This window comes from Chinchilla lanigera, unplaced genomic scaffold (genome assembly GCF_000276665.1).
Source record: "Chinchilla lanigera isolate Chin_1 unplaced genomic scaffold, ChiLan1.0 scaffold00038, whole genome shotgun sequence".
NCBI lineage: Eukaryota > Metazoa > Chordata > Mammalia > Rodentia > Chinchillidae > Chinchilla > Chinchilla lanigera.
Window position 1 is genome coordinate 10133094 of NW_004955439.1, and position 13541 is coordinate 10146634.

General features: G+C 37.8%; 1 protein-coding gene across 1 annotated transcript in view; it reads right to left on the reverse strand.

Moving 5' to 3' along the window:
- Positions 1-3299: 3299 nt before the first annotated feature.
- Positions 3300-13541, reverse strand: part of Armt1 (acidic residue methyltransferase 1) — a 14786-nt gene continuing 4544 nt past the window's right edge. The window contains exons 3-5 of the mRNA XM_005390582.2: positions 11683-11927; positions 8697-8862; positions 3300-6550 (exon numbers count right to left, since the gene is read on the reverse strand). Of these exons, the coding sequence (XP_005390639.1) occupies positions 5711-6550; positions 8697-8862; positions 11683-11927 (1251 nt within the window). The 3' untranslated portion in view covers positions 3300-5710. The remainder of the gene's footprint in view (positions 6551-8696; positions 8863-11682; positions 11928-13541) is intronic.

The following is a 13541-nucleotide window of genomic DNA, read 5'->3' on the forward strand; positions in this document are numbered from 1 at the left end:
CTAAAAATGGTAAAGAACAACCCTCACCTCCCTTTTCTAGATCTTTATTGTAAAATATGTGAATGAGGCTTTGATATATTACTGACTCATGGTTTATCATCTAATAATCAGGGCTCAAGTTTCCCTCAATAGTTTATTGACCCTATTTCTTTAAAAAAGTAACTTCATGGCTATAAATTATGCTAAAAGTATGATAATTTACAAGGCCATAATTTTGCAGTTCTGATTCCAGCAGATTGGAGTTTAATTTCTGGCTCTGTCAACTGACTTAGTGACTTTTGCCAGTTACTTAAAATCCAACACTTGGTGTCCCTATATGCATAATGGGATAAAATCTTTGCCTCTAGGGTTCATTAATATATCATGCCACATTATAAATAAAATACTTACCACATGCTTTGGACATAGCACTCCATAATGTCCCTGTGCTGATTACAAGGATTATGTACATGTGTGATATTCACTGATGGCCAAAAACTCTCATAAAACATGCGAACTCATGAAAGAAATTTTGTGAAATTTTTTTCCTTCCCTTATATTTTTAAAAGCTCCTTCAGAGCTCTCATTTTAGAATCTTTAAACTATTTTAAGATAATTTCTAAATAGGAAAATCTTTCTGAATTTTTTTCATCTTTTTCAATTTAAAAATAACTCCTGATGGGAAGTGAAGGGTGACTCAATCCATCTGCACGCATGAAAACTTTTATTTAAGGATCTTTTGAGGGCACCAAACTGGACAAAGCAGCATTAGAATTAAGTCCAATTTGAAGAAGACAAAATACACTGTACACAAAACGAAGGAGCAGGGGTGTACCTTAGTTCAGCGGGTGTTTAGCATGTGTGAGGCTCTGGGTTCAAACCCCAGGACTGAAAAAGAAAAAAAAAATAAATAAACCAGTCATAGTTTTCACCAACTTTGTGAAAGGAAAGAAGAAAAATTGAGTTACAGGTGAAAAGAAAAAAGACTAAGTGTTTTTGTGTCACAGACTCCTCCAAATAAAATATTTAAATGTCATAGACACGAAAATGTAACAATGGTGTAACCATTCCGACTGTGAGCGGCCATGAAACAGTGCTGCAAGACAGCAAACGCAACTGTGATTTAATGCGGAAAGATCTGTGATCGCTAGGTGACACTGCTGCAGTTTGGGGTCCATACTCAAAACTGAAGTAACCTAGAGACGGAGGGAGCGGGGAAGAAAAGGAAGAGGGGGAAAGGGGATTTTCAAAAAGAGAACTAAGGGGCTGGGGATATAGCTCAGTGGCACAAGTGCCTGCCTGGCAAGCGCAAGGTCCTGAGTTTAGATTCCCGGTAGCAAAAAAAAAAAAAAAAAAAAAAAGAACTAAGATGTGTTGTGCACACGCACCAAGTCCCCTGAGTGAATGTCATCACTGTGTACTGCAAACAAATAATATTAATAAAATTGAAGGAAGTGCTAAACTTTAATTAGCGGGTAATAACAATAATAAAGATGAAATAGTTCCCACCGAAGTTTGCTGACCATCCTACCTAAATTCTGTCTTCTGAACCTGGTTTCAGAATGCCTGCATGGGAGACATACCACGTCCAACTTTTATCTTCTTAAATATAAGACTGAATTGGAATATTGGTTCCCTTTAAACCTTTTTTTATTTCTGTTTTGTTTTTGTTGTTGTTTTGAGATAGGGTCTCGCTTTGTAGTCCAGGCTGGCCTTGAACTTTGTAGCAATCCTTCTGCCTCAGTCTCCAGAGTGCTGGGATTACAGGCGAGCACCACCATGCTCAGTTTAAATCTTCCTAGTTGTGACAGAAATTAATTTGTTGTATTATATTAATAAATTTAGAAGAAAACTATAGAACTTCTTGGTTTCTTGTGTGCAATATTCAAACAAAGATCAAGTGAATGGAAAACAATTATTTTTCTTATAAAGTTTTTTTTCCAGTGTGAATTTTCTGTGATGTTCACAAAATTGTTCTTTACTTTTCCTGAATTTAATTTTATTTTCAAATTCCTGACATACTTTCATGACAAATCACTATATTTTGTTTCAAGAATTACATGTAGCTGGACATGGTGGCACATACCTGTCATCCCAGCACTCAGGAAGCTGAGGCAGGAGGGTCACTGTGTGAGTTTGAGGCCAGCCTGAACTGCATACTGAAACCCTGTCTCAAAAAGACCAAAAAAAAAAAACTTATGCATAGCAATTAAGCCAACAAATCAGTGTGGACAATCTTACTGGCATGGACCTGACTATGTTTTACCATCGCAAATGTCTAGCTCCAGTGTAATTGTTTTAAAGTTGAAACCACAAAAATGTATGTAATTGACACTGAAAATTATACTTCGGCAGTTTTTCTTGCTGAAATCTCTGTGCAGAATAATACACAAGAAAAATCTCAGCACTCCATGCTAATGGATCTCCCCCTTGTGCCTAAACTTTGTATTGAACTCCAGTAGGATTAGAAGTCAGTGGGGGGGGAGGGGGCGGAAGAAGGGACCAAGGGAGGGAGAAAAGAGAGAGACCCCCAGGGACTCTTCCCATGATAAGCAACTACTCAATACTGAGAATTTGGAGCTAATGAAACACAAATACTATTCTAGAAGGTCTAAAATTGGGTGGTTCCAAATATTGAGATCGGTGAATTTTGTCTGGAAGTGTTAATTTCAATTTTTTTATAATAGCAAAAACTTTAAACAACCTATAAAGTGAAAGTCATTCGGGTGCATCCACATGCTGAATAAATTGTAGCCTTAATCTTGGACACTCGGCCTCCAAAACTGTAAGAAACAAATTTTTGTTTTTAAACTACCCAGTCTCAGACGTTTTGCTCTAGAAGCACACACCAACACAACTGGTGATTACAAATCCACTATTTAGAAGTACCGCTATTCAAGAAAAAAGAAAATCTCACCTGTTAGTGAAGTAGAAAAAAGCTACAAAAGCAAGACGACAAGACCAAACCGCGCCCCCAAAAAATGTCAGGGCATGAAAAAAATACTTACGTATCAAAAAAGCTTACATGGTACGAATCTGCTTTTTTGTCTTAGAAATGTAAAAATTGTCTGTACATAACAGTCTAACTTAGAAAAGTAAAAACATCAATATAGGAGTGTAGCACTATTAGGTTCTTATTGTTTTCCTAGTCTTTTTCTCTGGTTTCGGTATTTTCATTTTGTGCAATTCCAAGATGTCACTTACCGCTTACACTAACGTCAGACACTGCAGCCGTACCTGCTCTCGGTAATGACACGCATGGTGGTTTGCGAAGTCTTCACCATCCCCAATTTAGTAAAGAGTAAAGACAGCTCACAGAATACGGGAGAATATTTACAAATCATGTTATCTGATAAGAGACAATGTTCAGAATGTATTTTTTAAATCTTAAATGGTAAAAAGATAATTTTTAAGGGGACAAAGGGATGGAAGACATCTCTCCAAAGATATACAAATGGACAATACACTCATTAAAACATGTTCAATGTCGTTATTCATTAGAGAAATACAAGTCAATATAATGAGATACCATTTCACACACAACAGCAGAGCTATAATCAAAAACATCAACAAGTGCTGAAAAGGATGTGGGGAAACTGGAGCCCTTCTGCACTGCTGCAGAAATACAAAGCCGTGGAAACACTCTGGGAAACAAGCTGCTCAAAACAGCAGATGATGTAACTTGAAGCCTAGGTATATACCAGAAAGAACTGAAACAGTATATCGATAAACACCAGTACTTGTCTGTGAATGTTCACAGCACCCTTATTCAAAAAAGTAGAAACCAATGTCTGATTAAGGAATAAAATGTGGTAGATCCATACAATGGAGTATTATTTGGCCATAAAAAGGACGGAATTATAACATGCTACATCTGATGAGCCTTCAAAAGATACCTGCCCCAGAAGGCCACGTATTTTATGATTTTGTCTCTATTAAATGTACAGAACAGGAAAATCCATAGAAACAAAAGGATTAGTAGTCTCCAAGTGTTAAGAAGAGAGAAATGAGAGACAACTGCTAATGGGTACAGTTTCTTTTTAGGGATGACCAAAATGTTCTGAAATTAGGTTGTGGTAATGGTGCACACCCTGTAAACATACTGAAATACTGTACCCTACCTGGATGAACTGTGGGTGAATTATACTTCAGTAAGCCTGCTCCTTCCACTGGTGAAAATAAGGGCCATCCCTCTGCTAAGTGTTTACGAAAGTCCCATTCACCTGACTTCTTCCAGATGCCACTTTTCTCTCTTGTGCTACTTTGCTTCTTTGGTCTCTTTCTTGTGGGTGGCTGGACAGTAAACTACTTCCCCATATGTCATGTCCTGATTTAATAAACTATACAGTAAGCACAGGAAAAACCATCAGTGCTTTAGAAAATGTGATACAGAACGGCTCACACTGTGGCTATTACATCAATCCAAATATAAAACTGTTCTGAGTTATGTCAAGTGTCCACAAATAGTTCTAAAATGCTAAGCATTTTAGAAACTTAATGTTTAAAACACACACACACATACATATATGTAAGAATAAACTCAAAATGCACAACTTTATGTACTCTACAAAAAAAAATTTAAGCACTTAGTAGAAGCATGGATTGTAACTCCATTTATGACTCACATCGTTTCATAGCTACTTTGGGCCATATTTGTAACACACACCAGGAGGTTTCCATTATACACATCTCATCTTGAATCTTCCCCTCTTAATTTTTCCCCAATAGCAAATAAAGCCATGAAGACTTTTCAGCACATTTTATTATTCCAGTGCAAGAAAACATTTCCAGGTTGATTTCCAATTTTCGTTTCAAAACAAACCAGTACCTAGTATCTGCGATGATGGCCAGGACAGCGTGTGATATAAAAGCAGAACGGTGGTATCCAAATCCAACACAGAAGAGTCTTTCTTATATGAAGCGTTTGCTTTTAGTTTGCAGTTCCTAAAACTGCAAACTAAAAATCTGTTCATTTAAAACACATATGTAGTAAAATTATAATGTCAGTTGACTGATATCATAATAGACTGTAAAAGATGCCAATTTTTTCAAATACTGTTTGTTTTACCCTGTTCAATTTTCTGTTTCTCAATATACATTTTTACCTGCCAACCAAAATGCAAATACATGCAAGTTAACAGTCCACTGTAATAAAATCATAGAGAACAAGAGTTGTAATTAACTTATGAGGTAAGTCTTCCTTTTATGTGTTCAAGCATCACATTTCTAAGAATGCAGCTCTTGGGCTGGGGATACAGCTCAGTAGCACAGCGCTCGCCTGATAAGCACAAGATCCTGAGTTCAATTCCCAGCACCAAAAAAAGAGTGCACGTCTTTGAGATGCGTTAAAATGCGTATTTGTCACTGAGCCATTATTTCAAGAGCCTAAAATCAAGTTAAATAAAACTCCATGCTTCCTAGCATTTAAATACCATGCAGCGCACTATTTAAGATAAAACAGGGTCAACTAACTTAGAAAGCAAAATTCACTTCTATTTTGCTTTCTTGCCAATTAAAAGTTCGTTAAAACCTCTTGAAATTATGCATTTAACATGGAACAGATACTAAAATTCTAACATAAGCATAAACATCTGTAACTAACCTAAAACAATGTCTATATCCAAAACACTGCAGTGGGGCAGACAGTTCTGAGGAAAAGCCACCCAGAGCATATGCAGGTGAGCATGGAGAAGCTAAGCTTTCCGGACCCAACGCAATGCAGTCCAGAGACTCAATCCACACACTGCTCTTCCGGGGAGAAAAAGGTGCTTCCCAGATCCTTCTCGCCAGCGGGGTTTCCGAAGTCACACCGGAGCGGGCCATCAAACTGAAATATGCCGTACTTCCCAGTGGTCAGCCAGTTAGGCTCCGAGGCTGTGAGCTGCTCCCCTTGCCCTGGCTGCAGACCCACCTGAATCTCAGCTTTTAATGTTCGTATGCTGCACAGGGGGGCGGGATGGAAGCCGCGCAGAGCCTGATGGAAGGGAACGGTAAAGTCCCATTTTCTGTCCCCTGTCAACTTCCTGTAATTCAAGTCACCCTTGAATAAAATTAAACATGCCTTTTGTAGCTCAGCATATAAATCAGGAGCAACCTGGAGCATTGCGCTGTATTCATGAGGCAGAGTCCAAAATATATGATCGTGGTAAACCCACCTACCCACTCTGACGTAGTTCTCCCAGCCGACCCCACACCGGGACACCCACTTATGATTACAGTGCTTCATCTGAGTAATTACCCAGTTAAAGTCACGGACAGTGGTATCCGAAACAAACCATGGGATGGTTTTCCCATGAAAATGAATCTCAGTAGCCAATTTTGAGGACAACAAGAAGTCCGCCAATACTAAATCTGTAACAAGTTCAAACCCAGAATTATCCAGAATAATATACACTCTAGACACTTCTTTCCTAGTTTTCTTGCGTTTACTAAGCAATGACCAAAGATGTTCCATGTCATTCACTAAAATGAAACGTTTTAGGTCGTCCACAGAATTCACTATATCGGTCTTCTGAGAACTACTTTCTCCACCTGATAAAGACAGATCACATTTATTTCCCCAAAGTGAAATCTGAAAAGGAAAAGAACAAAATAGTCATCCTTTTGAATAACCAACAAAACCCCTATGGAGGAGGAACTGAAGGGAGGGGTTGCTTAAAATACTGGTTACATTATTAAAGTAAGGTGTCCACCAAGTCTACTTTCTCTAATAATGTAATATATTCACATGATGCTCTACTATTAGGTAAAATGAGACAGTTTTAATCGATATGTAATGGATGTTTTAAAAAATGATTGGATGGCTTTTAGCCCCATACTGTCGACTCAGAAGGGAAGTCTTTGCATCATACAGACATTAAAACATCATCAGATGCTGTGAAGAGAGGCTCAGATTGACTCAGGAATCAAGCAAGAACTAAAACACTTCCTGTTTTCTTTCCCGCCCTCCTCCCCAAACTGCCCAGTTTCTTTCACTAATTGTAAAACTTTCAAGACACGGTAACCTGTCTGAGATTGTAAACTAAAGAAGCTAGACACAGTGATATCTCCACACAAGGTGATGTCAATTATAAACCCAGTGCAATCAATTATTAGTTGGCTTTAAGCTGAAATAATACTGTTATTTTGTTTTTAAAAAGGACTATCAGACCTATTTTTTTAATTATAAAATTACAGCTGGTAATTTTATAATTTTATAATTTTACTGGTGTGTGATGGCACACACCTGTAATCCCAGCACTTGGGAACTGAGGCAGGAGGATCTCCGGGAGCTCAAGGCCAACCTGAACTACACAGTGAGACCCTGTCTCACAAAACAAAAATCAAAACAACAATAAAATTACATGTTTAGGAGTACAAACTTTAGAATCAAGACCTGGGTTCAAATCCCAGTATCTTCAACGAATGATCAATGGACAGTTACTTAAGTTCACTAAGGCTCAGGTTCCGTAAATAAAAACTAAGATACTAATATTTTATCCAGAGTTACTATAAGAACTGACATAATGCATATAAATAATGTATTAAATATTTGGCCTATATAAGTATTCAGTAATATTAGTCAAAAGAGACTCTACTTTCATTCATGATTTAAAATAAGGAAAATAGCCAGGCCTGGTGCCTGCAGTCTCAGCTACTGGGGAGGTTCAGGCAAGACTGCAGGGGCCCAAAGGTCAAGGTCAGCCTGTGGAACACAGAGAGACCCAGTCTCAAAAAAAAAAAAAAAAGTAACAAATTACATTTAAACATAAGATGAGGAAAATGTATGTTCTAACCAAGAATAATGCTTTTAAAAGATAAATTAACAGATTTTTTTTTTTAATGTAAGGCTTACGCAACCCCTAAAGGGTCCACGGCTATACGTTTCCAAAGTTTTTTGGAGACTCACAACAGCAGACATGATGGCATTCAGCAACTGAGACCAGGTTCTCTCTTTTTTTTTTTTTTTTTTTTTTTTTTTGGTTTTTCTCCGGTACCGGAACCAAACTCACGACGTTTCGCTTGCCAGGCAGGCGCTTTGCCGCTGAGCTAAATCCCCAGCCCCCGAGACCAGGTTATCTGTTGGCCTCCTGCACGTTTCCTGATATCGTCTCTAAGTTTTTAGTTATACTGTTACTTGTGCAATTGTTTGATTTTCTATATTCTTTCAAGATTACAAGTTCTATGACAGCAAGGATCAGCCTGTTTCTCCCATCACCACGTGCACAGCATCTAGAAAATTGCTGGACACAAACAGATCCAAAGTATTTGTGTCAACAGAAATGGAGCGCTATGACTTTCGAAAACAGACCAACATTCTCCACAAATTGAAATACCTTCAGGTTTTTCCTAAGACCTTAGCCTTTTGCTCATCGTGGGCAATAAGAGAAAGTCACTTTGGCCTCCTTTACTCAGCAGCAGAATGACAGTGGGGGGTAGCTGACCAAATTAGGTGACAGAAAATGTAATACACTCAGGGGACAAAGAACATATTCAAAGATGACTGTTTCTTGAAAGAATGGGCTAGCTAGGAGCCATAGGCTGGTATGCTGCTTTTCTTTCTTTTGTATTTTGAATTAGGCATAAAATGCAGTTCAGAGGGGGTAACAACAAAGAAACAACAAAAAAAAAACCCTAGTTCAAACAACTAATACAGTACGTTATTAATTAGAAAATATAACTAATTTACCAGTATTCACAAAACAATATAAAAGACATCCAGGTGATCTGATCTTTACCTGCAGAAGTTTAAAAAACTCATTTTTCAGCTGATTTTCATCTAGGTCTTCAATAGTTCTTATTAACTCTTGCAAGTGAGTGCATAAAGCAATGACAGATTCCTGTGACTCAAAGAAATTTTGGTCTTTGGATTCTTTAAATACATCAAAGTCATTGATTGGTGGACTAAAATAAGAGAAAAACAAGTGAAATACTTATATGTCAGTATCTTTTTAAAAATGTTTATATTATATACATATAGATATGTGAGTAACTGCAGTTTAATAGGAGAAAACAGCACCAGGAGTCACAATAATTAGTGGTAACAAATAGCAGACATAGCACAGAAAACCAAGTTATACAAAAACAAATCCCCAGCTCGTCTTAATTAACTGTCAAAGTTTCCCAAATCAAGTATTTTACTAGAAGTAGTAAGTAATTCTACTGCTTATGTCCATAATTATTGACTCAGAAGAGATTCCAAGGCAAAAGGAGAAAGAGTAACAAAATTTTAAAATAATTGCTTTAGCTTGACATTTTTTGAGTATCAATGTGGCACAGTTCCTAGCACCAAATCTATGGATGTAAACAGAACATCAGACTACAATGTACTAATCACCAAAGGTCAAAGCCAGAGTACTGTGGGACTACAATGAGCACTTGAGATAAACCCGTCTTAATACTCATAAGTGTTATTATGATGACAAACTCTGATCATATTTTTGGTTGAATTTTACTCTCGTATTTATTTTTGCCAAAGGTGAGGGTTTGTGCCATGGCTACACCTTCATGATGTCCTGTGAAGAATGTGACAAAAAAGATGTACATACTAACTAATACAATAGCCTTTATAGTGGGTAGGTAATTCCGATTATGTGATGTTTTCACTCAGCTACTTTCCCCCACAGGAAAAGCAATGTAAGACTGATGTAACGGAATTGCTTCTTTTTAAAAACATACCAGCCTTTACACATCCAAATGACGGCTGCTGCCTCCTGGTCAGTCAGTCCCATGGGAAGCTACACCTTTATTCCTAGGATGCTGCCATTACTTAAGGCACTTTTGGAATCCTCTTTCGGAATTTTCCACAGAACCTGTGGTACATTATTGAACATTGTGTCAGTGGCCACCTGTCTTCATGGTTTACTTTTGGAGACAGCCAAAAGTCCCTCAAAGCAATGTCAATTGAATAAAGTATGGAATCAAACGGAATAAAAACATGTTCGGCTAAAAAGGAGGAGTGACTGAAAAATAATGAAACTCAATTTGCATAGCTTATAAACAGGCTCTGAAGGAAATGCCAAAGAATTCAAAGGTATGTTTTAGCAATGACAGCGTTGCTGAAACCAGTCCCTCTCTCAAGGTGATTTAAAAGGACGAAAGCCATTTGGATGCATGGGTTCGAATTCAGGGTCAGCAAATGGCAGCCCGCAGATCCAAGCAGGTCAAACATCCCTTTTAAGGACCCACAAACTAAGAATGGTTTTTATAAGCCTGAGAGGTGAAAAACAAAGCAGAAGAAAAGCAGCATTTTGTGAAACACGCAATTCACATTTACTGCCTGTGAGTGAAGTGTTACTGGAACGCAGCCACGGTCGTTTGTTTACATCATGTCTATAGTATCTTCACACCACAACAGCAAAGCTGTGCGGCTGAGACCATACGGCCCATCAACTCTAAAATATTTATTATCTGGCCCTGTTTACAACGTTCGATAACACATTCTTATGTTTTATTAACAGGTCAATCATTAATTTAGAGTCACACCTCATGTTATGAATGAGTCTTAACTGTATTTGAAAGAGTAAACCTCACATAAATACACACAATGTATAGATATAGTATTTATGTTTGAAATATACATACATAAAATTTCTCATCCTTAAAGTGTTTGCTCCTTGAGAATCCACCCTGGCTGTATATGTGCATTTCCTAGGAGTCAGGTATTCATACCTGGGTTTATTCCCAGCAGAAAGACACACACATGTCCACTAACAACGTGTTTAAATGATTATAGCAACCGTCTTCCTAACAGCCCCAATCTGGAAGCTCCTCCAATATACACTGCAATGGGCTAAGTGCAATAACTGGCACAAAGCTAGTTTTAAACGAATGACAGCAACTCCCAGCTTCTGTTGAGGGTCTGCTGTGTATCAGATTTGTAAGACTGTGTTTTGCCTTTAGAACAGTTCTCAAACACTCCTACTTGGCAAAACCCACCAATTGTGATTAAAAATAATTCATAAAGATTAAGACAGAAGAAACCAATATATTTACAAAAGGATTTTATTTTACAATGAATGCTTCAATCAATTAAATGATCCTATGCTACGTTTAGGAATGGATACAAAAGGATTCCATCTCAAAGGATACACAGCAAACCTATACTGCTAGAAACTGTAAGCTAAAAAGATAATCTGTATTACCTTTTCTTTTGCATTATAAATCAGTTCTATATTAGAATTTTCCTAGGAAAGATTAGTATAAACAAGCTATAAAAACTGATTGGAATACATGTGTAATTTTTAGCCTTTTTTCTAATTTAGCCATTAAAAACAAAATGAAACAAGAAGCCAGTGTGGGAGACAACAGAATTCACTGTTCTAATGGTCCCTTAAAACAGATAAATTCTGATATACTATTTCTAAACAGAGCAAGTGCTTCTTTTGTACCATTTTTATTTTACATATATACATTAAATATATATATATTTCAAATTAGCATCTGCTCAGTAAGTATAACCTGTTTTATTTTAGAAGTCTTCATAAGATCTTTAATAAGCTCCTATCAGATACTCAACCGTATGTCTATTGTAGGCCCGAGGTTTACAACTGCCAAGAAGCTATTAAATTGACATCATTCATGGAAACATCCAACAGCGTCATTAATATTTGCTGAATGCTGCTGAATTCATGCTTCCGTGTGTTTATTTTCAAAGTTATCAGTGAACAATTTCAAAAAAACATCAACTATCTCAACACTGCTATTTGACGCTGAAACACTTACCTCTGGATAATTGCTTCATGAAGCCTACGATACATGTAGCATTCCGCGAACAACCACGGCGAGCGGAACCAACTTGGCTGTCCATCGCTTTCACTTAACAGACTGCGCTGATACTCAAGATGCCGATTCCAAAGGTCAGTATCAGCACAGTCCTCAACCAGGGGCACAATGGGCTTATCGGTCTGCAATTCATTCCGTAATTTAGAAAGAAGAGAGATGGCTTTCTTTTCAGCTTCCACACCTTCCTGTAAAAATAATAACAAAAAAATTGTGTGTGTGTGTTTAATTCCTCTATAGTAACAGTTCTGTGGGCTTAAATTCAAGGTAAGAAATATACTGTACTTCAAAATTATAGTTCGTCTTTTATAAACTTGTAGACATTTTAGAATTCTTAATAGAATTCTCATTTTAGAATTCTCACAATACACAGAGCTCGTATTAACATGAACATGCCTTATCTACACGGCCTTTTTTGTCAAAGTTCTGGCCTTTCTGCATCTTCAAGCAGGCTGCCCACTACCACAAAGGGAAAAGAACCATTGCCAGGGTTCCCACATCTTCCATACTACTCTTCTCTCACCAGTAGTACTACTTGAAAAAGAACTGTGGCCTCCTGAGGTTTCTCCAGGCAGCTCTGAGGGTCTTTTCTACCGTATTCCTTATTCTCTATAAGTTCAAGGGTTTTAGAGATCCCCAGACAAACAAGCCACTGAAGTGCTATCTCATGTAACAGGCTAAGTGGAGAAGGAACAAACTGTCATGTGATCAGAATAAAGTGAGCGATGTGGTGGCACACACCTATAATCCCAGCACCCCAGAGCTGGGACCCTGTCTCAAGAAAAGAAAAAAGAAAAAACAGAATAAAGTGAAAATAATACGTACATACCTAATACCACATGATTAAAGTTATTATGTATTTATAAAATGTTCCAATAAAATTCATTTTAAAAAAGGAAAGGGTACAGTACCTTTAGTTTTATACCAGAAAGACTTTTGCCTCATTAAAAAAAAAAAAGGAAGGTTTAACATATGACAGACTTAGAACAAAATATAGGAAACTATCAAGTAAATATTTTTTATACAATCATTATTACCATGCTGATATTAAGGGAAGTTATTTTCTACTTTGAAACCTACAATGCTCTCAATGCAGGTATCTCCACAGTGTGTGTGTGTGTGTGTGTGTGTGTTTGCGTGTGGGATTGGGGATCGAACCCAAGCCCTGCGCATGCTAGGCAAGTGCTCCACCATCCCCCTATTTTTTTCCAAATTAGAATCTATTTTGCCGCTGTTAACTACACACTGAAGCATTAGCAATTCTGCAGATTCCGAAATAAGAGGCCGTAAAAAATACAAAGGTTTAGGAGCTGAGCCTGAGTCCCAGCAGGGCTAATTTTCTGAAGAGGGACCTCTCCCTCCACCGAGTCTCCACCCAGAAGTCTTCAACTTCAGCTGGTAGGCGGAAAGTTCCATCACCAAAGATTTCGGTATGGGTGTCAGCAACCTTGTTTCTTTAAAGCAGCAAGTGCCTATATAAAGGCTGAGTCAGTGCCGGCTGCATAACTTGCCTCAGTTCAGCTCAACCATTTCCCGAATTCCCCACATGCCAGACATTGCTCAGGGCCAGAGGATGAGTAATGTGTGGTTCTGTCACCAAAGGATGCACCACCCTGTCCCCAAAGGACTCACATCCCTTTAAATTAGCCTAAAGGGATGCTCCTTAGACACCTGAGCCAGGGCTGGGAATTTAGCTCAGCAGCACAGTGCCTGCCTGGCAAGTGTGAGGTCATGAGTTCAATTCCTGGTACCAGAAAAAAAAAAAAAAAAATGCTAATTCTGTTTCTGCTTACATACTCAGT